The sequence below is a fragment of the Gossypium hirsutum genome, chromosome D11 (genome assembly GCF_007990345.1).
Source record: "Gossypium hirsutum isolate 1008001.06 chromosome D11, Gossypium_hirsutum_v2.1, whole genome shotgun sequence".
Classification (NCBI taxonomy): Eukaryota; Viridiplantae; Streptophyta; class Magnoliopsida; order Malvales; family Malvaceae; genus Gossypium; species Gossypium hirsutum.
Window position 1 is genome coordinate 27,577,190 of NC_053447.1, and position 25,709 is coordinate 27,602,898.

General features: G+C 32.1%; 4 protein-coding genes across 18 annotated transcripts; 1 reads left to right on the forward strand and 3 right to left on the reverse strand.

The window, feature by feature from the left end:
• Positions 1-8,450: 8,450 nt before the first annotated feature.
• Positions 8,451-12,939, reverse strand: LOC107913265 (uncharacterized). Of its 11 annotated transcripts, none has more exons than XR_001688452.2 (7): positions 12,582-12,872; positions 11,011-11,348; positions 10,827-10,920; positions 9,487-10,033; positions 9,170-9,401; positions 8,961-9,056; positions 8,501-8,751 (listed from the first exon to the last, which is right to left on the reverse strand). XR_001688452.2 is itself a non-coding variant. In XM_041103982.1 (4 exons), exons 2-4 carry the CDS (start codon positions 9,577-9,579, stop codon positions 8,560-8,562), a joined length of 507 nt encoding a protein of 168 aa, XP_040959916.1. In that variant the 5' UTR covers positions 9,580-10,033; positions 12,582-12,896; the 3' UTR covers positions 8,501-8,559. The 11 variants fall into 11 exon arrangements, 1 of the variants encoding a protein (XP_040959916.1); XR_005920400.1 differs by having other exon boundaries at positions 8,506-8,751; positions 8,946-9,056; positions 12,582-12,871; XR_005920401.1 differs by lacking the exon at positions 8,961-9,056 and having other exon boundaries at positions 8,451-8,751; positions 12,582-12,870.
• Positions 12,940-14,113: 1,174 nt separating this feature from the next.
• LOC107913268 (probable prolyl 4-hydroxylase 9) lies at positions 14,114-16,544 on the forward strand. Its single transcript, XM_016841799.2, has 8 exons — positions 14,114-14,488; positions 14,565-14,672; positions 14,747-14,901; positions 15,011-15,113; positions 15,216-15,311; positions 16,037-16,102; positions 16,192-16,311; positions 16,403-16,544. The coding sequence occupies exons 1-8, from the start codon at positions 14,333-14,335 to the stop codon at positions 16,487-16,489; spliced, it is 891 nt and encodes a 296-aa protein (XP_016697288.1). The 5' UTR covers positions 14,114-14,332; the 3' UTR covers positions 16,490-16,544.
• A 53-nt stretch (positions 16,545-16,597) lies between these two features.
• On the reverse strand, positions 16,598-19,842 carry LOC107913266 (molybdate-anion transporter). 2 transcript variants are annotated; one of them, XM_016841794.2, is made up of 9 exons: positions 19,632-19,842; positions 19,411-19,555; positions 19,177-19,273; positions 18,736-18,991; positions 18,324-18,412; positions 18,003-18,179; positions 17,796-17,881; positions 17,612-17,696; positions 16,598-17,297 (listed from the first exon to the last, which is right to left on the reverse strand). In XM_016841794.2, exons 1-9 carry the CDS (start codon positions 19,840-19,842, stop codon positions 17,163-17,165), a joined length of 1,281 nt encoding a protein of 426 aa, XP_016697283.2. In that variant the 3' UTR covers positions 16,598-17,162. The 2 variants fall into 2 exon arrangements, with proteins under 2 accessions (XP_016697283.2, XP_016697282.2); XM_016841793.2 differs by having other exon boundaries at positions 19,105-19,273.
• Positions 19,843-19,898: 56 nt separating this feature from the next.
• LOC107913267 (acyl-CoA-binding domain-containing protein 3) lies at positions 19,899-22,647 on the reverse strand. Of its 4 annotated transcripts, none has more exons than XM_041103986.1 (5): positions 21,793-22,604; positions 21,439-21,526; positions 21,240-21,343; positions 21,094-21,140; positions 19,899-20,035 (listed from the first exon to the last, which is right to left on the reverse strand). In XM_041103986.1, exons 1-4 carry the CDS (start codon positions 22,416-22,418, stop codon positions 21,098-21,100), a joined length of 861 nt encoding a protein of 286 aa, XP_040959920.1. In that variant the 5' UTR covers positions 22,419-22,604; the 3' UTR covers positions 19,899-20,035; positions 21,094-21,097. The 4 variants fall into 4 exon arrangements, with proteins under 4 accessions (XP_040959920.1, XP_040959919.1, XP_040959921.1 ...); XM_041103985.1 differs by lacking the exon at positions 19,899-20,035 and adding an exon at positions 20,437-20,651; XM_041103987.1 differs by lacking the exon at positions 19,899-20,035 and having other exon boundaries at positions 20,819-21,140; positions 21,793-22,310; positions 22,424-22,621.
• Between the last annotated feature and the right edge of the window lie 3,062 nt (positions 22,648-25,709).

Below are 25,709 nucleotides of genomic sequence, written 5' to 3' on the forward strand. Positions count from 1 at the left end.
AAAAATCATGGGCAAAGATAATTTTACTATAATGGCAAAAAAACGAAGAGTACAAAAGATGAAGATAAAAACTAAACCCCGAAAACAAAGAACCCTTAAAACGTAAACACAAAATTCTCTAAATGTGTTATGAGTTCTAATCTCTAATGGGTGTATTTATAGGCTAAATTCATAGGTCAAATAATAATAAAATAATCTAGACTAATCAAAGTTTTATTAAAATAAATAAACAGAGTTTAACTGAAAGATTATTTCTCAAATTTGACTGAAATCGAAGTCATACTCAACAAATCTCCACCTTGACTCATATTTCCACAATGCCATCTTTGCCAAATCCCGCCACGGGCCTATCTTGAACTATGCAGGGAATTAACTGAGTTGAATCTGTGCTTAGAAACTGGAAGACTTCTAGCCTATGACTTGTACACTACCAAATTAAAACTAACTCAAGTATAATTTTCACGAACACAGTGCCCTAACTTTTCAAAACCTGCATCCAAAAGAGAACCTTTTTTCAATGAAATGGTCATACATTTTTCCCTCCTATGACCAAGTTACTTTCGCTCCAAACGAGTTGACTTCGACTCCGTTACGAACGAGGGACGTCTGGTTTCACCGGTCATTGTAGAACCTTCCAGAATATAAAGACTGCCGATTCTTTTACCTTTTAACAAAATGAGAGCTCCACGAGATACTTTAATGCCACTCGACTCGATGTTGATTCTACATCATTTAAAGTCTAAAATACTCAAAGAGATGAGATTCTTTCGTAAATCAGGTACATACCTGACATCTGATAGTGTCCTAATCATCCCATAGTGTATCCTAATTTTAATAGTACCAATACCAATTACCTTACTAGATGAATCGTTTCCCATGTGCACAACTCCACCTTCAACCGAACTGTATGTGAAGAACCATTCTCTATGGGATACATATAGAAAGAACATCCCGAATCTACGATCCACTCAGGCGTGAGCTTGGAGTTATCGCTCATTGACACTAACAAGAAATCATCACCGCTTTCATCGGCTAAATTAGAACCAGCTACATCTTCCTCGTTACTCTAAACAGCTCTTTTATTTCGTAGTTTATAACAATCTACTTTGACGTGACCTATTTTTTTACAATAGTGACATCTTTTGTCTCATTTCTTTGATGCTACCAAAACGGAAGCTTGCCTATCTGCCTTGCTATCCAAACTAAACTCATCATCGATTTTGTCTCTACTCAACAAATGACCGTTCACATCTTCGAACGAGAGTTTATCTTTACCATAAATCAGGGTCTCCCTGAAAAACTTGTATGAATGGGGTAAAGAGCACAATAATAGCAAAGCCTGATCTTCATCGTTAATCTAAACCTCAACGTTCTTTAAATCATTTAAAAGAGTAATGAATTGACTGATGTGAGTGATCTCTAAGAAGCTCACCTTTATGCATGCGAAACGTAAATAGACGTTGTTTCAACACTAAACAGTTAGCCAGAGACTTAGTCGCATAAAGAGTTTTTAACTTTTTCCACAATGCAGATGAGGTCTTCTCCATCAATACCTCTTGCAATACTGTATTCGCGAGGCACAACTGGATTGCAGACAAAGCCTTTTTATCAACCTCTTCTCATTCAGTTTTATTTAGATTCTCAGGTTTTTTTCCCGGTAACAACCTTTTTCAAGCCGAATTGAACTAGAATTGCCATCATTCGAACTTGTCACAAATTGAAATTTGTCTCACCATCGAACTTTTCAATTTCAAACCTTGTTGCTGCCATTTTTAAACTGGTTGATTTATGAAAATTGAACTTGCTCTAATACCACTTGTTGGGAATCAACTCGATTAAGCAACGAGTAAAAAAATAGTAGAATAAATTGAAAAATTAAACACACAAATTTAACATAGAAAAATTCCTCCAAAGAGGATAAACAAACCACGGTCAAATATAATTTTACTATAATGGCAAAAGAACGAAGAGTACAAAAAATAGAGATAAAAATTAAACCTCGAAAACCCGAAAACAAAGAACCCTTAAAACGTAAACACAAAATTCTCTAAATGGGTTATGAGTTTTAATATTTAATGGGTGTATTTTCTAAAGTTGTAAAAGAGTCTATTTATAGACTAAATTCATAGGTCAAATAATAATAAAATAATCTAGACTAATTAGAGTTTGATTAAAACAAATAAACAAAGTTTAACTAAAAGATTATTTCTCAAATTTGACTAAAATAGGAGTCATACTCAACATTACACAATATATATACAAAAATGGAATTTATAGCACATAGAAGTAAGAAGGAACTCACTAGAAAATCTAGTACAGTGATCTACTTAGCAGGTCTTTTACACTTGTTGTTGGGACTTTCGTTAGCTTCTTGAGCTAAAAGAAAGATAAATATCCCTATTAGATCATTAAACTATCGAAACTTAACATGCATGCAAGAATCGACATCAAACAACCCTGAATCAGGAAGTTTCCTTCCTCACGAACAATTCTGAGGTCTATGCATACAGTATTATAAACACATGAATCTCTTCAATATTAGCCTAAAGGTTTTTTAGAAATTACCAGTAAGCTGGTACAAACATAAGTACTCACTAAACATTGAGAACCCTCTTCACTGCAACTTTCTACAAAAAGGTTTTTCAGAAACTTATAGAGTAATTCTGGGAAGAAGAAGATGTAAAGGTGACTCATGATAGCCAACGATATCCTTATATACCCATGCAACGGAGACAAGGTTTAGTGGAAAAATCAGATAATCCCATTAACACCCTTGATTCCCATGATTAAACGCACATAACAAGTTTTAAGTCTAGTCATCTACAGTATTCTAGTTCAGTTCTAACTAGGTCTCCACTTAACCTCAACATGACTAACTAAGTCATCATAATAAACACTAAATATAAAAATAAATCTATTAAAATTGCGAACTTAACGAGTTCGCCCAAAACATCTAGGGTGGGCAGGTACTTAACAGGAGAGTTCATCAAACCCTAGAGTTCGCCAAACGGCGAATCCCACAGAGTACGCCACTCAGCCAAAACAAAAACTTTACTTACTCAATTCTACTCGACTTAACCAACTTATACGCCAAACAGTAACTTGATATTGAGTCTCCGTCGAGCGGGATGTTACAACAACCTAACTGATTCAATCACCAATTTGATTCTAAAAACTTTAGTTACAACTATAACAATAAATCTAATTAATTAATTATAATTAGAATAAATTTAAAGAATTCCATATATTTACATTGGGTGGGCGGGATTCAAATATGAAATTTCGAAATTGGTAAGCCTTCATCCTTATCATTCAACTAACTTTCTTTTAATTTTGTTTATTAAATGAAATGGTTAGATTTGGAGCGAAAGTTCATTTACTTCATTTTGCTTATTTTTTTTTCTCTTTATCAAACGAGAAATGCTATAAAAAAATACTTTTTTTTCCATACGCCAGAATGTTTTTTTTTCTATTATTTACGAAACAAGTCTTTGTTTACAAATAAAAAAGTTTTCAAATTTGTTGAATATCTATCTTAAATTTAAGTATACAAATCAATGAGGTTGAATTCATTTCAATAGATTTTTCCTTTTAATAATGTAAGCATGATACCACGAGTTTGGTTGACACATTTGTATATGCTTGCTACGTAATTTGACATGTGATATTTGTAATTTTTGTTGTATATTTTGACATTGTGTTAATTTTTCAGTATCCAGGGTTGATCTTCTATCAGACTATATTTAATAAATTAAATAAATTCATAATTAACATTAAATTATTCTACTAAAAATCATGAAAATTTAAACTTAATAATAGTAACAATTAACTTACATCAAATTAATTTCACATCTCAAATTAAATATTAAAAAAAAAGTTAAGATTATCATTTTTGGATATAAAAATATACATCATAGTAAGTATCAAATAATATATTCTAATATAATAATTGAAGGACAAATTTGTTAATTGTAGTTGACTAAAAGCTGGGTTTTTATTTCCATGAAAAATCCGTGATTTCCAAAAACATTAAACAAGCCCATAGACTTGAGGCCCGGAAATGAATGGACCAATTCTCCTGCCATTACAGCACGTGGTAAACAATTACATGAACGTGTCATAACAATGTTGACACTTAATTAAAAATTTCTATAATTATTAAGTACCTAATCAAATTTTATAAAAAATTACAAGGGTTGCGGGAGACAATAGATAATATTACAAATTTACAAAATAAAACTAGCAGTAACGAAAATGTTTTTTACAATGAAAGAGATGATGATGAATGAAAAGTAGATATGAAGAGAGGACGGTGGATGAGAAGTGGATAGAGAAAGGTTTTCTTAACTAACTTCGATGCCTCTCTTAGGCTTCCTTCATCTCTATTTATAGGAGAGTTATTGAATTCTGTTTAATTTTCTTTGAATCTCGCACAGTTTTTTTTATATGGATGATATCTCATCATTGATTTGATGGTTATTGTCGTTATGTAATTGCTTCCACATTGCTTCCTTTTTAGTCTAAACCTTGAGGTTGCTTTCCCAAGTTGCCTCTTTTTTTGTCTGAACTTGGATGTTGCTTTCCCAAGTTGCTTCCTTTTTTGTTTAGACATGGATGTTGCTTTTCCATGTTGCTTCCTTGATATTTTTCTTTTATTGGTTTCTTCCAATTGATTTGTCTTTTTATCCTTCCTGAATATTATCTAGATCTATTTCTTCAATTTCATCTACGATTGATAGTCTTGGTGAGTTCTAATTTTCCCACGTATTTTTTATTTCTTCTATTATGTGTGATGGAAAATCATCAATCTCCATATCAGTTATTTTTTTTAATAGTTGAAAGGATTCTTTATTTCTATCATTTCATCATATAAGTCTTTTTCTTCTCTGATTATATTTCCTAATTTTATATCTTGTTGTTCATTCTTAAGAATTTCTTCTAACTAATTATTAGAACTGCTTCCTATATTAAACAAAAATATATATTATTCTTCATCTGTATCAGAATCCGTTTATGATATTAATTCATATAATATTTTCTCGAGATTTATTTTCTCTTCTGAACATATTTCTAAATCTTGTTCTTCAAGTGTTTTAATCATTTTTCTTTCATTTTTTCTTTATTAGGACAATTTAGTGCTATATGACCTTCTTCATCACATATAAAACACTTACATTTTTGTTTTTTAGGATTTTTAGAAGTTTTTCTTCTAATAAATCTTTTCTTTTTATTATAACCAAAATTTTTCTTATTTCTTGGCTTCCATCTAACTAGCATATTGTATACGGTACATCATTATCTTTACATTTTTAATAAATTTTAATTTTAATTTTTGTGTTTCTTTAATTTAATTTTTTTTAAAATTCAAGTTTAATTATTAATATTTTTAAATTTCTTTTGTTATATTTTTTAGTGTGATATTTTGAAATAATATATATTCACTTGGAAACTATGCACCTAAAAAAATAATGTTGCAGTGAAGTTGAATTCAACAAAATAATTTTAATAATTTTAACAATTGGACATGATTTTTAAATAAATTCCAATTTTATTTAACAAAGTAATATTGGGTTTTTAACTTATGCAAATTGTGTTTGGGTATTATGTTTATTTTATTTATTTTGGGCTTGACATTTGAAATATAACAAGTTAATTTTGGGTTTATGCTATTTGAGTTTAGGCTTGATATAATATATTTGAGTAGGTTTGAGGAAAAATATTTTGTAGTATGGGTATGGATTAATATATTTTATAAAATATTTTTAATATTCAAATTTTAATAATGAAAATAAAATTATTTAAATGTCAATGCAATAAAATGATAAATAATAAAAGATAATTTTATCAAATCAAAAAAATTCAAACTTGTACTTTTATATATATTGTAGGTAATAAATTCAATTTACAAGATTCATATAAATATCATATAAAGAGAGAATAAATTACACTGGTAGTCACCTAACCATTAATATTTTTTTTTTTGGTTACCAACCATTAAATGACTAATGGAAAGTTGACGTGATAGTTTTTAGAATTGTCATAATAACAATTTTAACCCTAAACATTTATACATAATGTGCCAACTTAGTCTTGGTCCTAAAAAATTGAACCCCCAATGTTTACACATTGTGTAATTTAACCTTTTTTCAGTTTTGCTTTTCTTTGTGACCCTTTCTAACATTGCATCCATGTTTTATTTAATGAAAAAAATGAACAACAAAAAAAGGACCGATCCAAAATTTGATAAATAGTCAATTCAATTTCTTGAAAATAAAAAATACCCACTTCATTAATTCAATCCAATTGTAAGTGAAACAACTTTCAAAAAAATTCAATTTTGTTTTTTTTTTTTTAGTTTTGACTTACTCCATCAATGACGATCAGCTCAAGCTAACAAAAAATGAATTAGTTATCATTGAGAGATATCAAGTTCTTAGTCATTTGAAGTATACAGAAAGTTAGTATTTCTAATTTACACATTATGTATTAAAACATATCTTCATGTAAAAAATGATAAATTTAGGTAATGTGTAAACATTAAGTACTAAATTTTAAAAAATTAAGACTAAATTGACACAATATGTAAATGTTGAGAGTTCATTTTTTAGGCCGGGCTGGGCTCGGATTTAGCGTTTTTTATTTGGGCTAGGCATGGACAAAACTTTAAGCCCATTTTTTGGGCTGACCTAGGCTTGAACTTAGAAAACGGGCCTAAAATTTTGCATTGACCCGGCCTATAATTAGGTCTAATATATAAGGATAAAATGGTAGTTTTATATAGTGGAGCGAGTCGGGGTGGGGCAGGCAATTACCATAACAACTTTATACCCACTATCTAAAAGCAAAATTTTTACCCCGCCCCGGATCCACTTTTCAAACAAAAAAATCCACTCCATTTGGAGTGAATCAATTTAGAATCTATCAGGCAGTTTGGGTTTTGCAATCTTTAGGTGTAACGAGTCAATCAGACACAAACTCAATTGAAAAATTACTAAAATACCCTTTTATATATAAAGTAAGTTACATTATTATGGAAACGTTTTTGTTATTTTATAGATCAATAAAAAAATTACCCAAAATAAGATTTGAACCAAGATCATGGTGCATATGAAAATTTTAAATTTACCATTAAAACCAAAACATAATTTGATTTTAATTTAAATTTTTAATAAAAATATTTGTCACATAATATTATTTCAGTCACATTATGGGTGTGCAACCAATCTAGTAATATATAATCTCTATAATTAATTGTACAAAATATTTTCAAACTATGATCCTCATTCTAATTACATCCTCAAACTATTAATGTTATATCAATAACATCCTTCCGTTATTAAAATAATTAATTTAGCTGTTAAATGAGATGTCAAATCTTACATGACATAATTTAGAATGAAAATTTTAAAGAAAAATGGATGTTGTAAAAATATCGATTTTAAGGTTTTTGAAACTTTTACAAAAACTATTGTCCACTCTCTCTTTTCCAGTTCTTAGGGGTGTGCATTCGGTTAACCGACCCGAAATAGCTATAACTGAACTAACCGACCTTCTAAAATTTTTAACCGTTAACCGAACTGAATTTTTTTTAAAAAAATTTAACCGAACCGAAATTTTTTCGGTTAATTAGGTCGGTTAACCGAATTAACCGAAAATTGTATGGTTTTTATTTTTTGTTAAAAATTAACCGAATTAACCGAATTACCCGAATTACCCGAATTGAATCACTACATAATTAAAAATATTACATAAGGCTTTGAATCACTACATAATTAAAAACATTACATAATTCTTGAAATTAACACATAGTTGAAATGTAAGTCTTTAATATTCTCAATTTATATCCATTTCTTCTCTCCAAAAAATTTCCATTTGCATTAAACCTAAAAAAAAACATGTGTAATTGGGTAGATACTTAAGAGTTAGACTTTAGTTTTATTTTTATTGGGTTGGTAATTTGGTAGACTTTAGTTTTAGTTTTATTGGGTTGGGTAATTGGGTAGACTTTAGTTTTAGGGCCAGTTCTTCATTGCTTTTGAGAAGTGTTGTGGAAAAGTGCTTTTGAAGAATAAAATGTCCATTTTAGACATGATATTATAAAGTAACAAATATGTATTTAAATAATGTTCAAATAAGTTAATATTATGATATTTTAGCAAAAATATAAAAAATAATTTATTATAACTTATTGTTAATATTTTAATATATAATATTAATTTTAAATATTTCTAAGTAATTAATATTAATTATTTATTAAATTTAATTAGAATATATAAACTATATTTAAATATTTAAATATAATAATTAAATATTTGTAATTAGATATTGACACAATTGTATTATTATAAAAATTATTTTTTATTTTTAATTAATGCTTTTAACACATTTGTATTATTTTATGTATTTGAATATATAACTCATATTAGATATTAACATAACATAGAAAATAGAAACCTAACAAATTAAAATATTACATATATTTGGATTGAAGTTTTAAAAAGGGGACAATATTTATATATCAGATATAAATACTAAAAATTTTACAATAGCATTTACAATTTAAAGTGAATTCATTAAACTATAAGCTATAGCATCTTTTGTTAATTCCATTTCAAAACCACTAAAATTGTTTGATTCACCGTCATCATCACTATCATCGTCGTCGTCGTCGTCGTCGTTCTCGACCATACGCATTTTCTGAATCAATATTATTCTCATATGCCCAGTTAATATCTTCGTATTCCATAAAATCTGCATCATTTCGACCAACATGTTTTCAGATAAAATTGTGTATCGTCATTGTAGTAACAATGATCATCGTTTGCTTTTCAAAACTATAACTTGGCATATCCCTTAAAATGACCCATTTTTTTTCAAAACACCAAAAGTTCGTTCAATCACACTACGTAATGATGAATGTGAATGATTGAATATCTCTTCTTTACCAGATATCGGTCTACCTCTACGAAAGTCAGGTAAATGATATCGCTAACTTCTATATGGTCCAAGATAACCTTTCATTTGAGGATATCCAGAATCAACAAAATAATATTTTCCTACAAGTCATAATATAACAAACAATTAATTCAAGAATTTTTTTATAAAAATTATCAATTAAAGAAATTATACTTTATTATTTAAAAAATCACATATAAATAAAATATCTAACCATTTGGTGGGTGCGGAAATTTGTATTTTGGATCTCGAATTGCATCAAGAAATATTCTAGTGTCATGTGCCGATCCTTCCCATCCAGCCATGACAAATGTGAAACACATATTAAAATCACATACTGCCATAACATTTTGAGTCGGGATACCTTTTCTTCCAATATAGGGAATTTGTTCATTTGGTGGAAGAATAGCCGCAATGTGAGTACCATCAATTGCACCTATGCAATCCTAAACAAATAATCATATTACTCTCGTGCATATTTTTAGTTGACCAAATATATCAAGCTATAATAATATAAAATTAAATTTTAACCTTAAAATGCGGCATATATCTAGAATCTTTACGTATTTGTTCGGGTATTGAGCTAAAAAAAGGATCTTCAGGTGCAATTCGATCAGTGGTCATCCTTGAAACTTTATCAAGCACAATTGCAAAGTGTCGACTTATTGTTGATCCAGATCTTTGAAATCTTTCTCGACATTGGGAAACTTTTGCTCCGGTGCCCAAGATGTATAAAAAAAATTCCCAACATTTCACTAGAAGATATGTTTCTTGAAGTTTGCAAGTTGTATCTTGTCTCCAAAACTCTCAACAAACTTGTGAATACCATTTTAGACATCCTAAAATTAATCATACAACGTGATTCGTGACCATCAAGGATCTCTCGGATCTATGTCTCACCTGACTGTTTTGAATCCATGCATGGTTGCCTCAATATATACTTCTCGTAATATAATTGCACGGAAGAAGATGCAACAACAAATAATCAGTTAAAACATTCTATGCGTTGTAAAATCTCTTTCTTTTCTCTTTCTTCATCACTTTCATCACCGCTGCAATCGTCAACTATACTCATCACCTGTGAATAAATTTACATTGTAAAATCATATATAAACAACTATTGATAAAACTAATTTAATAAAAATAAGTAGAACATAAATTCAATATCTAAAGACCAAACATAAACAACTATTAATAAAACTAGATTACACATAAATAAGTAGAACATAAATTCAATATCCAAAAACAAAACATAAATAACTATTGATAAAACTAGTTAGCATTGTCAGCTAGTCACATAATAGATATCTTTGAACCTTAGAAGATCAGAAAATTTTCAACTATCCTCCATTTCAGTCTTAAGCCACAAAGCTCTAATCTTGGGATTAATTGATAAAAAAATAATTCGCTTGTCCTTATTGAGCAGTAATTTAAGTGCGAAAAAGTATAGCGGACTAGCTTCTAGAACTTCTTCCGACATGCTATCAAGCATTTTGACTGCTTGTGGAATACCATATGGATATATAACAAGAGTCAAACTAGATGTGGCTTGACTCATATTGTCAGCTGCACTGCATAATTTTTCTATTTGACTAGATAATCTTGCAGCCCCTCCAATTTGCTTTGAGGATTTCTTTATTCCAGTTTTAAAACGTGAACTTGATATCTCAGGGTTTTTTTTCTTTTTTAACCGTTTTCATCAATTTGAACATCATTTGAGATGTGAACATCATTTGAAATGTGAACATCATTTAAAATGTGAACATTATTTCTCATATTTTCTTCTTCATTCTCTTCAGGTATTTCGTTGTTAACATCCTCAAAAAAATCAATACGGAGTGTACCAGAAGAAGGTGCCCATGCTTTATCACCTGTTGCAACTATCCCCATGAACATTTGGTCCAACTTCGCTTCGAATTCAGGATCAATGCCCAATGTTCTAAATTTTTTAGCTTCAGGCACAACCTACATATAAAATGATAGTTTAATAACAGTAATTATCAATAACCTCATAAATAAGGAAAAAAATAAAAATATTCAGAATTATTAATGTACCTGGAGCCTACTCTCCCACCAATCATTTGATGCATCAACAGTTCTTTTTATAGGATTCCACCCTAGACCAGTATCTTCGCCTTTAAGTTTCTTCCAAGCTTTCTATTCTTTTTTAGGGCATCCCACCTATTTTTAAGTTGTCTTTGTGAAAAACCCTTGCTCATTTCTTTCTCAAAGGTGGTCATTATTTTCAACCATCCATCTTTTGTGAAATGAGTACCAGGCCTATTGCCTTTCAATATCTCTTTAATACAAACATCACAAAATATTTCAGTTAATCTCTTATCCCACATTGCTTTCACTTTTTCATCACTAACTTCAACCGCTGAAGTACTCATCTATTGTGTATACGAACAGATTCGTTTCAGCCAATAAAGCAATCAAGAAAATCAAATGTCACATAAGTATATTTGTTTACATATGTATCAAAATTTTAACTATATGCATGAAAAAATAACAGTAAAAGATATGTATGTCCTTATTCTAAGGGAAACATCTATTTTTTGTATCAATTAACTATTTAAAAAATATTATGGGTGACTCCATTTTGATACACTCTCCCACCATTAATTAATAATAATAGTAGAATATACACATTAGTGTTATATATAGGTATAATATTAAAATAACCAACAGAACCGACAATGCTACTCAACAAAGAAAGAGAAAGATAAAAGAAGCAACTTTTGCTTAAGTAAATGGAGTTTTTCATATAAATATTTTGGGTAAAACTTCTTGCTCAAAAACATGGAAAAATTTTCCATTGCATAGTAAATGGAGTTTTTTCGTATAAATATTTTATTAGAGGATTAATATAATTTTTCGTAATAGATTTATTATCATTAATAGAGTTTTAATAAAGATAATATATAATCCTTGTCGATTCATCATATTTTCTTAATTTCCATCAAATAGGCATCAAAGCTTATGTTAGAAATTGTTTTTAAAGCTATGATTGGATGCCCAGTGTTCAAGATGAGGTGCAGACTGAAGAATTGTTGTAGATAATACAAGCTTTGTGACAACAAAATGACGTGGATATTCAAATGGGCACTAATGGAGGTTCCACTTATAACCCTTGTCTTCATAGATTTTGCAAGAGATGAATTGGAAGAGCCCTAGAATTGAGTGGTCGATGAGTGAAGATAAAAAGTGGATAATTTTCATGGGAAGGTACACGTTGAAGAATATTAGGATTGGAAGTCATGGTAGAAGTTTATTTTAAGTGAAAACCTACGGTTGAACCTAGAAAAGTTCTAGTTTTGAAGTTGCAATTCAATGGTGGAACAGAGTTGAGGAGCAACAATCACGTCAATGAAAGCAGAAATTCAGTAGTCTAGAACCAAAGAGTACTCAAACCGAATCAAATTATTAATAAATCAATTTAGAATAATATAAAAATCAATTGGTTTCTCTCTTTTATTCCTTCAATGTCTATATTTTTCTCAATAACCTCATAAATAAGGAAAAAATAAAAAAAATATTCAGAATTTCCCAAGACATCACCAGCAGTAAAAGAAATGTGAAAAAAATAGAGTTACCCAGACGAAAAAAGAAGAAGATAAACTCACCTGTGGTGGGGAGAAGAGGAACAAAGAACCAGAGGCTTTTGAGAAGTGGAGAAGAGGAACAAAGAACCAACAAGTAGAGGAACACCAGCACCAGCAGAGAACCAGCAGAGAACAAAATTTGGAGGAAAAAGGGTAGCCGTCAGGAACACCAGCACCAGCAAAAAAGAACCAGCAGAGAAGAACCAGCAGAGAAGAACAAACGTGTGGTGTGGCTAAAAATGTAAAAGAACAATCCAAAAGTTCTTTTTAGCTGGAAAAGCTAAATATTTCTGCTTTTCATTTGCTGAAAAGCACTTGCAATAAGTTAAAATTTTAGTTCTAAATGAAATGGGTTCTTTACTGCTTTTGATGGAAAAGTGTTTTTTCATATAAAAGCCCATCACTTAAGCATAGGAGAACGGGGCTTAGTTTTATTGAGTTGGATAATTGGATTGAGTTGGTAATTGGGTTGGGTAATTGAGTTTGGTTGGATAATTTTATTTATTAATCTTTTCGGTTAACCGAATAATTGGGTTAGGTTGGTAATTGGGTTGGGTAATTGGGTTTGGTTGGATAATTTTATTTATTAATTTTTTCGGTTAACCGAAAAAATTTAGTTAACCGACCGGTTTCAAATCGAATTAACAGTTAACCAAAAAATCATAAAAAAATTAACCGACCCCCGACCGAAAAAATTCGGTTAACCGACCGATTAACCAAATTCATTCGGTTAACCAAATTTTTTCGGTTTTACCCGAATTATGCACACCCCTACCAGTTCTACTTTATTTTTAGCTTTTAATTTTGAAAGATATGCGACAACATTTTACTTTTATTTAAAATTTTCATTTTAAATTATGTCACATGAGATTTTACATGTCATTTAATGGTTGAATTAGCAGTTCCAATAATGGAAGGACTTGATATAACATCGATAATTCGGGAACATAATTAGAACATTTTGAAATTTAAGGACTAATTTAAAATAATAACCATAGTTTGAAGATGTCTGGTACAATTAACTCAAAATATAAAATTTATGTTTTGATAGGATGAGTTTAAATTGTATTATCCTTAAATTCAAAATAAAATTAATTATTATATTGATAATATAAATATTTTAAAATTAATAATTAATTGTTACTTTAAAATTTGAATTGCCAGTGTAGCATGGGCCATCATGAAAAGTTGATTGAATTTTGACATGTTTTTCTTTCCGCAGCCCATTTGGGTGTTCTGCATGGTTTTATGGTTTCAATCCAACTCCAAATCAGGAGCCATGAATTAAGTCAATGTTTGAGGGATGTAAATTGTAAATAAACAAAATTTTCAAGTACCCGTTGCAATAGAACAGAGAGCGTTGTTGCCTGCTACTTTCTGTGGTTTAATTTGACGGATTTGAAGGGTAAAAAGTCCAATGAGAGTGTGCTGGGTTGGCTGGGAATCTTTGTGCAGCACATAGTATCATAGATATCATTTCTGAGTTGACTTTGAAATAATATTAATTAAATTCAGAAACACTTATTTCAATCCAAAATTAATGTCTTTACTATTCATAATCCTATCCTATTGACCCAAACCAAAATCCCGTTGGCTAAACAAACAGATTACAAACACAAATCTACGTACAGATCGGCTTTAATTTCATTTCCATGCATTCCCATTCATTACTATTTCTGGAAATTCTACTTTCTCAATTTTATAAATGAAAAAACTCCCGCCCTGTTTCCTGCAACCCTACAAACAACAACGTAGCTTTTAGTCTTTCAGAAATGTCAACCTCTGATTATACTCCTAAAGCTAAAGCCAAAGGCAAAGCTTACTGGCACTGGAACACTACCAAAACAAAGCTTGATTTTCCTGCTGTTATTGTTTTCTGTTGCTTCTTCTTCGTTTTTGGCTTCCTTTGTTCAAGCCTTCGCTCTCAGGTGATCTTTTCTTTTCCTCATATAATTCTTTAATGTTGTTTTCATCTTTTTGTTTAATCCGATTGTTTGGAAGTAGGTTTCTGGAGTAAGGCAGAGAGGGAGGCAGCTGCTTAATTCAGTGGAGTATGAGTTGATGGGACATGGAAAAACTGGAGATGATTCTATTTCTGTTATTCCTTTTCAGGTTGGGTTTCGTTGTCGATATTCATCGTAAATCATTCTTATCTTTATGATGTTTCATCATCTGATTCATTGCAGGTTATAAGTTGGAGGCCACGTGCTTTTTATTTTCCGAAATTCGCAACTCTGGAGCAATGCCAACATATAATTAACTTGGCAAAACCATACCTTGCACCTTCCAAATTAGCTTTGCGGAAAGGGGAATCAGAAGGTCCACAGGATGTTAGAACAAGGTATGTTGGGGTTCCAACTTTGTAGGTACGCTAACTGTTTGATGTTGTTTGTTGTAACAATGCTTTTTTTTTTACATAGCTAAGCTAAAACTTCCATGTTAAAACACAGTATGGGCACGTTTCTTAGTGTTTCTGACGATCCTACTGGAGTTTTGGACGCCATTGAAGAGAAAATAGCAAAGGCTACAAAGCTTCCAAGGACTCACTATGAGGTAACTTGAAAACAATATTTACTGCTTCCCTCTTTGTCTCTTTCAGACCAGCTTTGGTTAATTGGTCTTACGTTGTTGGGGGGATCAATGTCATGGTTTTAGCATTTTAATGTTCTGCGCTATGAGTTGGGACAAAAGTACGATTCACATCTTGATGCGTTCCCTGTCGAACAATACGGTCCCCAAAAGAGCCAAAGGGTATGTTATGTCCTTGCTTCTGCTGCTTTTTCTCTCTGTATTTTTAGGGGCATTAATAATTCGGTCGGCCACCGAATGTATTATATGAGTTCGAAATATAAAAATTAAAGAATAGACTTAAACTTAGTTGGATTTATACAAATTATTATAGTGAACTTAAAATCATAATACATCTATATATTTTTAAACTAATAAATAAATAAAAATTAAAAAAAAAAGAAAAGAAAGAAAGAAGCCCTAAATGTTTTTCTTCCCATGTCAAACTCAAATCAGTGTTGGATGGGACACCAGATCATTTTCTATTCCTCTTTTGACTATTTTCTTTTTCCATTTCATCAATCATCACTCAAGTCTCATTTTTTTTTAATATAGTACTTGTTATTATGGTTTTAAATTAGTGTTATTATTTGTAATTTGTTTTTTTAATTAAAAGCAAATAAAAATAATATTGCAATGGTATTTTTTTTCATGTTTCAAATTTATTTGAACAAAATGAAAAAAAAAGGTAAAATTTTCAATTAATTCAATTAACCGTCCGTATTAACTAAAATTATTTCGGTCAATTAAAAGATTTTGAAAATTTTTTTATTCGATTAATTAAAACTTTTATGATTTTAATTAATTCAATTCAGGTATTAATCAAATCAACAATTTAAACACCACCTATGTATATGTATTTTCATTGTTTACATCATAGATTTATGCTGACCTAGTTACGAAAATAGGTTGCTACCTTTTTAGTATATCTGTCAGAGGTTGAAGGAGGAGGGGAAACTGCATTTCCATTCGAAGTAAGATTTTAGAATCAAAACTGATGCTTCTCCCATTGCCCAGTTGTTGTTTCTGACTGCAATATATAAATGCTATGAACAATGTCCAGAATGGGTTGAATATGGATGGAAGTTATGATTTCAAGAAGTGTATAGGTCTGAAAGTGAAGCCACGCATCGGAGATGGGTTTCTGTTCTATTCATTGTTTCCCAATAATACGATCGATACGGTACCCATTTTCTCCACTATTTGTATGGCTGCAGTTTTAATATTTGTTTGTTAATTTCACGTTTCATCATGCTGTCAATGTGCTTTGGCAGGCATCACTTCATACCAGCTGTCCCGTAATCAAAGGTGAAAAATGGGTGGTTACGAAATGGATCAGAGATCAAAAAGATTTTTTTTAGGGATCGATCCCTTCCCATCAGTCAAGTTGTCCCAGAGTTTTTGACTGGTTTCTCCTCATATCGCCATTAACTTTTCCAGTTAGTCTCAATATGAACGCTTGTTTCACATATGGTTATTCCTTTTCTCATGTAATTGCTGAAAAAAATTAGAATCAGTTTATACAGATTTCTCATGTACATAATATCAAAGTAAATAATAATATTCTCAGAAGTATGAATTAAGATCTAAGAATCTATCTGAACTACACTGTTCTTGGAATGACTTCAAATACTGGGTGAAATCTCAAACCTGCTTAACACTGAGAGGCCCTCTGCTACATCAATCCACCTTTCAACTGCACCTTCAGGCAAAATTTCAAATGCAAAACATATTCACTTGTATTAGATATAACACAAAACCTGCAGGGTTTGATGGTCAATTGTTACTGGCTGAATTACGGTGTTGCTTGTATTTTCTTCCAGAGTGATCTTGCGAGGTTATTGCGATAACTTGGCTAATCCTTCAAACTGTTCTGCCCTTTCATCTCTTTTGCATAGGTTAAATGCCTCCTTGCATATGATTCACTAGAAATTTGAAGGTCCACGATAAAGCTGTTTGATCCTTCAAATTGATCGGCCATTAATTATAGATTCCAGTAAACCATCAATGCCAGCAAAAATGGGAAATGGAAAATCATAATTTATGCCAGTTTTGATATGGTTGCTTTCCCAACCGCTTCAAAACATACATGCAACCAGCTGCCGCGAACAATCCAACCGCAGCAAACGCTATCACTTCTGAATTCTCAACAGTCCTATAATAGCCTCTCTGCAACATTACGAAGCTAGACAGTTAGTTCATTAGGAAAAACAGAAAATTTGCATTATTACCATATTCCATATTCTCCCACAAGATTCAGTGAGTGCTCATGTCCAATTTTCCTATCCTCAAGAGCTCAGGTCTAGGGATAAACATTGGTCAGCCCTAATTCACAATTCTTAACCAAATTATTACAACAGCAGATAAAAAGGGGCAGAAGAGGTGTATCAGGTTTCATACTGCCATTTCCCCTCTTTCCAGTAAAACGAATCATCCATGAATATAAAATGTGCACGGATGCATAAATTGGGTCAAGGACACACCTGCATCAGAATAAACAAAATTGCAGCATTTGTGGGAGCTAGGGAAAGGCTTATCATTCCTCCACGCAACTCATTTGGCACATACCTAAAAAATAATGATTAAAAGCACAGTGACTTAAAACTAAAATTTCACAAATAAGAGGCATGGTGTTGAAAAAAACGACTTCAAAAACTTGTAACGTACATGGTCCTCAATCTTGCAAGTGAAGGCAGAATTAGGCCAACGCAGGCATGGAACAAAAAATACTGTGTCACCAGAGCTCCAATTTCCTGCAATCCAAACCACAGAACTCTGAGGCTATGGGTGGACTAAGAACAAGTGGCCCTAATTTATATATATATGATAATTTATATATTTATTGAGATAGATATAGAGGCATAGTACACATACCTGGTAATCAAAAGCTATTATAGACAAAAGAAGACCCTGTATGATAAATGCATATACCAAGCAATCCTCAGTTCGAAGTGGTGCATTAATAAACCATGGGAACAGTGTACTTCCTAACATCCTTGCCCCCAACAGACATGGATACATCAACCCTAGATACACTTCTCGACCATCAGCCTGTAACACATGAAAAAATTATCTTAAATTGATAGGTTTCAAAGACATAAAGCTTCCAAGATGACAAGTTCAAAACTTAACAAAAAGAATTAAAAAAACTGAGAACCAAGCAAACATTCTTCTCAACAAAAGATATGATCTTACCACCAGTGTCGGGGCCCAGAGAATCCAGAAAACTACTATGGAGAAATGAAGGCAAGATTGTGCGCATGCTAGTAACCATATCCTTCTATCTGCAGAACATAAGCAGTTTAGCTAGTCAAAACATTTTTCTTTTCTGGTAAGAGTATTCCATCATACAATTATGTAGCAATCAAACCCGTCATCACCCGTAAAAGAAATTTAAAGGAGAGTGAACTCAGGAGCAACTCCAATCTAAAACAGTTTCGTGTATTTAATCATGGGAAACACATTTAATACTATAATTCATAGTGTTTAGTAACAAATCAAGCTAATTTCAAATGGCTGCTAAAATTGCCATATTAAAATGTTCAATGTTACAAGAATGCTTCCCTGAACAAATTAAAAACAATTAATGGAACTAGAAAATTCTTACCACAAAGGATATATGAGTAAAAGGACACTTTATATTCCTTAAAGGTCACTGTCTGAGGACTCCCACCATAAACTCTGGAAATACAGATAATGCCTACTATTGCCGTAAGAATAGCTGCAGTGGAAGGACATGCAATTTCTTTCTCCAAATTACCACCCACCATCCAATTGCTCATCACCTGACTTCCAATCAAAGCCGCAGACTCGAAAAAAGTCATCAACCAAAATGTTTCATTCAAAAGATCTTGCCTATGACCCTGGAGAAAAAAACCCAAAGAAAGTTGATACCATTATGTTCAAACTTGTCGCTTTTGGATTGCAAACCGAGGAATGTATCAACAGAGAGAACTGAAAGTATCTTTGCACCAACCTTGTCATGTTCAACAACAGCCCATGTCTCGAAACTGAAGGAAAATATTGATGTTGCCAAAGATAAACACACATTTGCTACCCAAAAGCTAGGACTTGATGTAATCCTCTTCCATATCCCAACAACAAGGTGAAAGATATAAAACACCAAACAAGATTTCTTTCGACCTCTACATGAATAACAAAAAATAAAGAAAAAATAATCAAAACTTTCAGAATCTATATCACCCAACGATTCATAAATAAATTGGGTTAATTCACTGAAAAAAAAGGCAATAGAAACATGGAAAGATTAAGTTTTACTCACATTAAATCAGAGAGAAGGCCTAAGAAACTACCGACAAAAAGAGCAGCTCCAAATCCAACAAGCATAAACGTCACTGTATCTTCCTTGGTAATTCCATAGTAAACCAGCTCAAACTCTCCGTACACAGACCATAATCCTTCCAACACTGCGAAAACGATTATGTAGAAATCAGATAAACTTTTTTTCCCTTTCAATTCAGAAAAAAAGAAAAAAAATTTTACCTGAGGCGAGGGAATAGAGAAGGAGAAAGTAACGTTGGAAGCGGAGAGAAGAGGCGAAGGTTGGGTGGTCGTAGAAAGGAGGTGATTTAGTAGGGGCGTGCTTGGAAAGGTAGAAAGGGAAGAGAGAAAGTGAGAAGAAACAAGAAAGGAAAATGAAGATGTAGACGGAAGAACTAGGTACCCAAACGGAGCTTTCGATTACAACGCCCATTTCGATCTCCGACGGACAAACCCTAGATCGGATCGGAGAAAAGTGACAAGTGAGAAAGGAAGCGGAGGTTGGATCTTCTGGAGTTTGAAATACGCGCCGTTTTACCGTTCCAGAGGATGCTATAAAACGGTTCGTTTTGATGTCATAAATAATATTTTCAGCCTCAAATATTAAAGCAGCGAAGATGGGCCGCCTGTTTTCGAAACAAAAAGGTGTTAATGTAAAAAATATTAAATATTAATTTTATTTTGTAAAACATAGGAGATATTCAAATTATTGCTTTTAAATTTTATCTAAATTTATGCAAAATACGGATATATTGGATCCAAAATTCATAAACAAAACTTATCAACTTATTTTGATTATATGCCGTTGAATCACACAATATGCATCTATAAAACAAACCAATTATGTATTTTTTTTTAATGTTATGTGTAACATATTTCGTTTTCTGCATAAATCTAAATTTAATTTTAAATGTATTTACTTCATAATGGAAGTAAATTGGATCGTTATACTCTGCTTGCAAGCAACTCTACTCTACCTCTTTAATTGTTATGCAAGTTAGGGATTCAATCTAATAATAATAATACGAATCAGAACACATATTCTTTATTGTTGACAGAGGAACATCTAACGAATCAAAACATCAGCCCTCTGGGATCTGAAAAGAATTAGTTCTTTAGTGAGAAATAATAACTAAGCAGAAGTTCCAGAAAATCTTGAAGAAACCCCTCTTCATCCATGGTTGTTTGAAGCTGGGAGATGGGTGATGGTTGATGATGAGCCAACCAACACCAGATGTCATCCTGAATTTGTGAACACAAGTTTCATAAGGACTTGATATGACTGCATGTTTGATAGTCATTTGGTTTGGTTTGGTTCGCCTGAATTTCCCAAATTTGGCGTAATATTTTGATAGCATATATTGTTTAGCTTTACAGTGTCGACAAGTTCAAAGCCACCTGTCTACATATTCACAAATTCTCCTCTTTAAATTAAATAACTACATTCCAGTTCCAGTTTGTAGCTTCTGATTGTTTGGGATGATTCGGCTTAATGAATCATCCTAAGCTGTTTCATTTTCAGACATGAGTACAATATATATGAAAAACTTAAAAATTCGACCGACATATACCCCCGAGTCCGGGGAGCAAAGTATGGAATCATATGCTGAAATTTCCTCCATACTGTTTAGCATTGAATTTGATACTAAGAATATATACAACATAAAACATCAACATGCAATACCCTTTCAAGAAGTGTATACAGTAGACATTGTCCCCTCATTAAAAGTCCTGTAGGAGTTGCACACCAATGAAAAAAAAAACGTAAGCCGAGCGAGAAAAGTTGGGTTTAAGAATAATTGGTCTGAGCCAATTATAGATGAAAGTTACCTGTAGGAATCCACAGATATTGCTTGGTTTGCTGGCATTGTTTTAGCATCCAAAGGCAGCTTCCAAGGTGCTTTGACATCTGCAGAATGCTGTTTACTCTCCCCCTGCAACACAAACAAACAAGCAAAGCAACATTTATGGTGAACCCTCCCTCGATGCAAAATCACTGTAGACAGCAAATTGGTGAAAGCGAGCTTACATATCCAGGGATGCTTCTTGAAAGAAGGGTGATATATTGCTCCATGGCTGCTTCTGGACTCATGTTCCCAAGTCTTTTCCAGGCATTCCTGTCACAATGAAAACCGGTTTCTTCAGATTCTTAATGAGCCACAAAAGCACATTCTCCATGCGGATTACACCTTACAATCTGATTCCATTGTCCATAAGATTAGATCTGAAGCGAGGTAATACTCTGAATGTCAATGTACTTGTGGATTTTTAGCTGAGACATTTAAATCAACCTTATATCTAATCCTCATATACAGGACTGCAGTTAAGAATAAAAAGCAAACACTTGAAGGGCTTTTATTCAAATTCAGAGGAGAATTTTTACCATTTTGCACGAGCAGACAACTTGAATGCCATAGGATGAGTCTCATGGCAAGGCCCTTCAGTGGCAACCTTTTGGAGTCCATATAATTGCATCTTTAGATTATCGCCAAGTTTCAAAATTTGATCAGCATTGTTTCTACTTTCCAAAAAACACACTGCAGCACCAAAATCCTTCTCCAATTCAGTTCTTTCAATCCCCTCCCAGTCGTCATCAGATAAACCCTTGTTTAAGCAATCTTCCAACACCTCAATCTCTTCTTCATCCTCTTCAGCTAATCCTATCTCAGTGGTTTTATCACCAAAATTCTCTTCACCAGAACTGATTTCTTCAACAGTTACCTCTGAGATTTTTGTTGGTCCATGATTATCATTCAAACACTCTTCAAGGGTACCCTTTTCTTCCGCAGATTCACCTAAAGCATCAAACTTTACAACTTCTGAAACAAACCCAATTCCCTTTTCACATTCTAGAACGCATTTTTCGGACTTATTTGGGACCTCCATACATCTTGAAACAGCCTCGAGATGTTGATCAATGACAGAAGACAACGAAAGAAGCTTAGCAATAATAAATGAAAGAACAAAGGAAAGAGAAAGAGTAAACAAAAATTCAAGTAAAAGCTCCATGCTACCTTGGTTTATGGTTAAGAATTGGGATGAAAGGAAAAAAATAAAAGAACGAGAGAGATGAAGAATTCTGGCGTCTTTATTGTCGGTTGAAAATGATATATAAGGGAATAAGAAAAGTGGGATTTTGAGGAGCAGAGCAAAGAATATTCTTGTTTATCTTTTTTTGGGGTGTTTTGGAAACTGCAAAGGGCGGGTGTTATGGCCAATGTCAAATGTGTCGGTTCCTGATTCGAAGGAAGAAGAGGGAGAGCTGTATTTTTGAAAAGGACTCTTCCGCTAATTGCCTTTTCTTTTCTTTTTTCTTTTTTTACTTACAACTTTGGGACCTAATTGGACAACAGTGAATATTGTCTATTATAACTTTCGAGATTGCATGCCGACAACCACTTTCAATTTTCTTTAATTTCTTCTTCAGACCATGATTGTATTTTTTATTCAAGTTTGAGTTAGAATTTGATAGGATCGGAATGATAAAATTGGAGAATGGGATGAGTTTTAAGTTGAATTTACTTTTGACATTAAACAACTGATTCAAGCTTATTTACAAGCTCAAAGATTAGAGATGTTCAAGGTCTTGTCTGATCCCCTGACCTTGTCTTGTCCTTTTGATGTTACCATCAACTCTGGCGCTTTTTGTGTCATTAGCATAGAAGATCCTTCGTGGCAAATGGCATGGAATGGCAGCCCCCAGTCCCAGTTTGTCGAAGCTATTAACTCAATAGCCAAAAAGAGAAGTAACTCTCTATAAACAGCTTGGCCTTAAACTTACACAGGAGATGATGGGTAAAAATACCATGGAGGCAATGTATTACTATTCAGATTTTATTTTGTTCTCTTTACTTAAATAAATAAATAAATTAGTCTATTATATCTTACATCAAAGAGTAAATTCATTGCTCTATTAAAAACTTCATACATTTCTATAATTAAAAACTGGCGTGGCAAACTGAATAATCAAACAACCACACCACGTGTACATCATGCCGACTTAGGGGAACCATTTTTAACAGTAAAAATAGATATAAATTTTCACAAAAGGATGAGTTTGTGCTTTAAAATAAGATACAAAAATTAATTTATGCATTTTTTAGCAGAATGTAACTAGTAGTACAAGTACCTCCATGTATTTTTACCGAAACGATGGCTAAGAGACATTGGGTTGGCAGGTGGATTTTCAGTTACTTCGTCTATTTCAGAAAGTTAATGAACAGTGACAATTGCTTCACCATATTAGCAATGATGTGTTTTGAACATTGCTTGTGGTTATGAATTTAGAATTTCGGAGTTATTGTCCTTCGACACCACATTTGCATTTTTTTAAACCTGCCCTTGTATTATTCTCTAGCAAAAAGAAAAAAAAAAACCCTCTTTTAACATTGTTAGGTAGTATGTATATGAACTGGTGGAGAGTATTGTCAATGGACAAAACGTAGCTTCCTAACTCATAAATAAACCCATTAATTAGATAACTCATAAATAGACACAAAAATTTATTTGAGAAATCTAATATATTTTATAATTAAAATTGATAAAAAAATAATTAAATAATACAAAATTTATTGTCCTTACTCATACAGGTTGGACTAATCTAACTGGACCAAGTTCATTAATTAGTAGAATATCCACCCTCAGATTTTTAATTTGAAGAGGTGAAAGGACGAACTTCAAAACATTTTACCTTTGATGCTTCTGTTTATTCATGGATTGATTATTCTGTATGCTATTTAGTGGAGTTTTTATGCTAGTTCTTAATAAAATTCATTTAAATATTTTAGTTTCATATGAATAATTAAATCAAACAATTTTATGTCAAATTACAAAGGTTGTAGAACTAAACTTTACACCTTCATAATATTTTTTTATACAATTAGCATTTTAAAAATTCAATTTTACACTTTGGTAACATTTTGTACTTTTAAAGTTTTAATACCTCATTCAGTGCAAATGAAATGAATTGGATACTGAGCCCACATCCTGCTACTTTTGAAAGAAATATAAGGATGGGCCTGCAGAGGAAAACATCATGGCAAGCAGTATGGGTGTATATGTTAGTACCCACGAGGCAATTAAAGGCTTGCAAAGTTTGTATTTGAATTAATATTACATGATTAAAATTAATTACAGAACAGTGTAAATGTTAGGAGGCATCTCGAATCAGAAATAAGTTCCATTTATATATATATACATGTTTCCAGGCAGCGTATAGGAAAAAATGTTCATTTCCTTTTTAACAAAAAGAAATATGGAGAATGAAGTTGAGTGTTAAAAGCAACTTTTAATCAAACCAAAGGGAAAAAAACAGTTGAACTTTAGTAGCAATGACCTAAGCTCATATTGACCTACCAAGCTTCTTTTGGAAGTTAGCTTGTCTTGATGGTCGCCACAACTGGGATTTTACTGTTCAATTTCCTTTATGTCTACCTAAAGAAGAAAAACTTTTGGAGAAACTAGATGTTGATTATATGCATCGATGAATTTGGACCAAGATTTACGGTTGTGCATAAAAGATAACATATCAATACTTTAAAATCAATACTAAAGGCAAAAGTGTTAGCCAACAATCTCTTCGTCTAGTGACAAGTGTTAAGAAATATGGAAAGGATGATTGAGTGTCTGAACCAGTTCTCACTCCCTAAACCCCACTGCAATAAGTTAAGGTAGACTCTGTTGGATCGCCGGCACCCCCACAGCGCAACGAAAAAATTAAAAATCGGCGACCCTAACCACGGATCCATGTGTGAGGAACGAATCGGGGTGATAAAGGTTACGAAATTACCGAATGTTTATTCTGAGTAGACAGTGACACCTTAACAATGAGTAGTCTGATCTGCTGTCGAACCTAGCCGCAATCTATCTGACCCCGGCCTCTACGTAATCCACCCAGTTGGTTATGAACGGAAGGAATCCCCAAAACAGTTTTGAAAAGAATTTTCTTTGACGGCTGCTAGACCCAGTCAAAGGAAAAACGGGATTCTTATATATTGATTTTTTTAGGGTTTTAAAAATTAAATAAATATAATAATATTTTAAACCGAAAATTATAATTACATTAATTATAATATAATTTCGGTAAATCATATATTTATTTAAATACAGACCAAAAAATTATATTCTCATTATGTGTACAACAACCTTGTACATATAATGTGTTCGATATTTGATTACCCAATTAAATTAATTCTATAATTAATTTAATTCATGTGACAACCAAACATAATACCAATTATGTTTTATTCCGTTCATTTCAACTATAGGGTGTGACCCTGTAGGTTCCTGTAACGTTAGCAG